Raw genomic sequence first — 1,873 nt, 5'->3', positions numbered from 1 at the left:
AGCGCCACCGCGCTTCCCAAGCGGCGCACTATCCAGTGCGCCACCGGGCCGGCCCTACACAATTTTTTAAAGTTTAGTTTATTTCTCTCCTATGTGTATATTATTTTATATTGTTGAAATATTTAGATTACCCTGTCTTTTAAAAAAATTTAATAATGTAATCATTTGTTCATCAAACTTTTTGGGGGAACATACCCTATGTGTCAGATGTTTTCTAAGATATGGGGAGAAAACATGTAAACAAGGGTAGAGATAAGGCCCCTGCCCTCAAAAAACTTCCATCAAATAATTTTAAAATACTTTGAATACCTATATAATATTATATCCTATGGCTATATAATAATTATTTGAGGCCCATGTTGAGAATTTCTTTTTTTTTTTTTTTGTCCTTTTTGAGACTGGCCGCACCACACTCAGCCAGTGAGCGCAACGGCCATCCCTATATAGGATCCGAACCCGCAGCGGGAGCGCTGCTGCGCTCCCAGCACCGCACTCTCCCTAGTGCGCCATGGGCTCGGCCCCCATGTTGAGAATTTCTAAATGACTTTCCAGAAATGCTATAGCAATTTATATTCCTACTAGGAGTATATGACAATGTTCATTTACTGACATCTCAGCATTAATCTTTACCATTTTGGTAAGAAAAACAGTGAAGCACTTATTAACAGCATTAATACCTCCTAATTCCTCTGCATCCTTCCCCCACCCATCTACAAGTTGCCATCTGAGCATTTTTGAACAGAATTGCCACATAAAAGCCTCAACTGGCAGCAGTCCATCAGGAGGCACTGGAAGCAATACACTTCCCTCATTCTTTTTTAAAAAAATGTATAATATAGGGCCAACCCTGAAGCTCACTCGGGAGAGTGCGGCGCTGGGAGCGCAGCGGTGCTGGGAGCGCCAAGGCCGCGGGTTCGTATCCTATATGGGGATGGCCGGTGCGCTCACTGGCTGAGCGCAGTGCGGACANCTCATTCTTTTTTAAAAAAATGTATAATATAGGGCCAACCCTGAAGCTCACTCGGGAGAGTGCGGCGCTGGGAGCGCAGCGGTGCTGGGAGCGCCAAGGCTGCGGGTTCGTATCCTATATGGGGATGGCCGGTGCGCTCACTGGCTGAGCGCAGTGCGGACAAAACCAAGCCAAGGGTTACGATCCCCTTTCCGGTCACAAAAAAAAAAAAAGTATAATATAGAAAATGAAAAAGGAGAGTGAGTAAATACTTGATAAACATTTTAAATAATAATGATATAAATATACAAATGGAACAATAATTAAGAATCTTTTAAAACCTAATTTGACAAGTAAAAACAAATGTGGTTCAATGAATATTATTTATTGTGCACCTACTCTGTAAAGTCTATTGCTAGGAAATAAAAATTAAGACAAAGTAAAGCAAAAACTAATATTTATTACTTCATAAATTATAATGACCACAAACAGCATTCATTAAAAAAATTCTGAATTTAAAAGTCAGAACTTATATAAGTTTATGAAAATTGAATTATTCTAAAAATTAGTATCTGAACTAAATAAAGTGTAACCATTTATTTGCTAACATACCTCTTGCCCATCTTCAAGAATAATAGCTCCAGCCTGCTCTACCACTTCAAAAATCATCACTGAGCAGAGTTCTCTCCTTACAGACATGGTCATGTTTGCAAAAGCAGGGAGTTGATGCATAAACTCCAGTAATTGCTCTATAAAAAAACAGAAATTCTGGTATAAAGAACATCAAGGACTATACCTAAAAGATGCAACAAAATCTAGAATTCAATACCTAATTTCCTAATCAACTTATGAATTTAGGCTGCTAAAGTAGAGAAACCAAGGTATAGCTATTAATTTAATCAGTTATCTGGTTTACACATATAT

General features: G+C 38.8%; 1 protein-coding gene across 1 annotated transcript in view; it reads right to left on the bottom strand.

Moving 5' to 3' along the window:
- The window catches only part of LOC103609297 (rap guanine nucleotide exchange factor 6), a 49,982-nt gene that overhangs the window by 45,686 nt on the left and 2,423 nt on the right, over positions 1 to 1,873 (bottom strand). The window contains exon 2 of the mRNA XM_008593644.1: positions 1,562 to 1,698. Within this exon, the coding sequence (XP_008591866.1) occupies positions 1,562 to 1,681 (120 nt within the window). The 5' untranslated portion in view covers positions 1,682 to 1,698. The remainder of the gene's footprint in view (positions 1 to 1,561; positions 1,699 to 1,873) is intronic.

This window comes from Galeopterus variegatus, unplaced genomic scaffold (genome assembly GCF_000696425.1).
Source record: "Galeopterus variegatus unplaced genomic scaffold, G_variegatus-3.0.2 Scaffold9444, whole genome shotgun sequence".
Lineage (NCBI taxonomy): Eukaryota > Metazoa > Chordata > Mammalia > Dermoptera > Cynocephalidae > Galeopterus > Galeopterus variegatus.
This window is presented reverse-complemented; position numbering and strand designations above follow the sequence as displayed.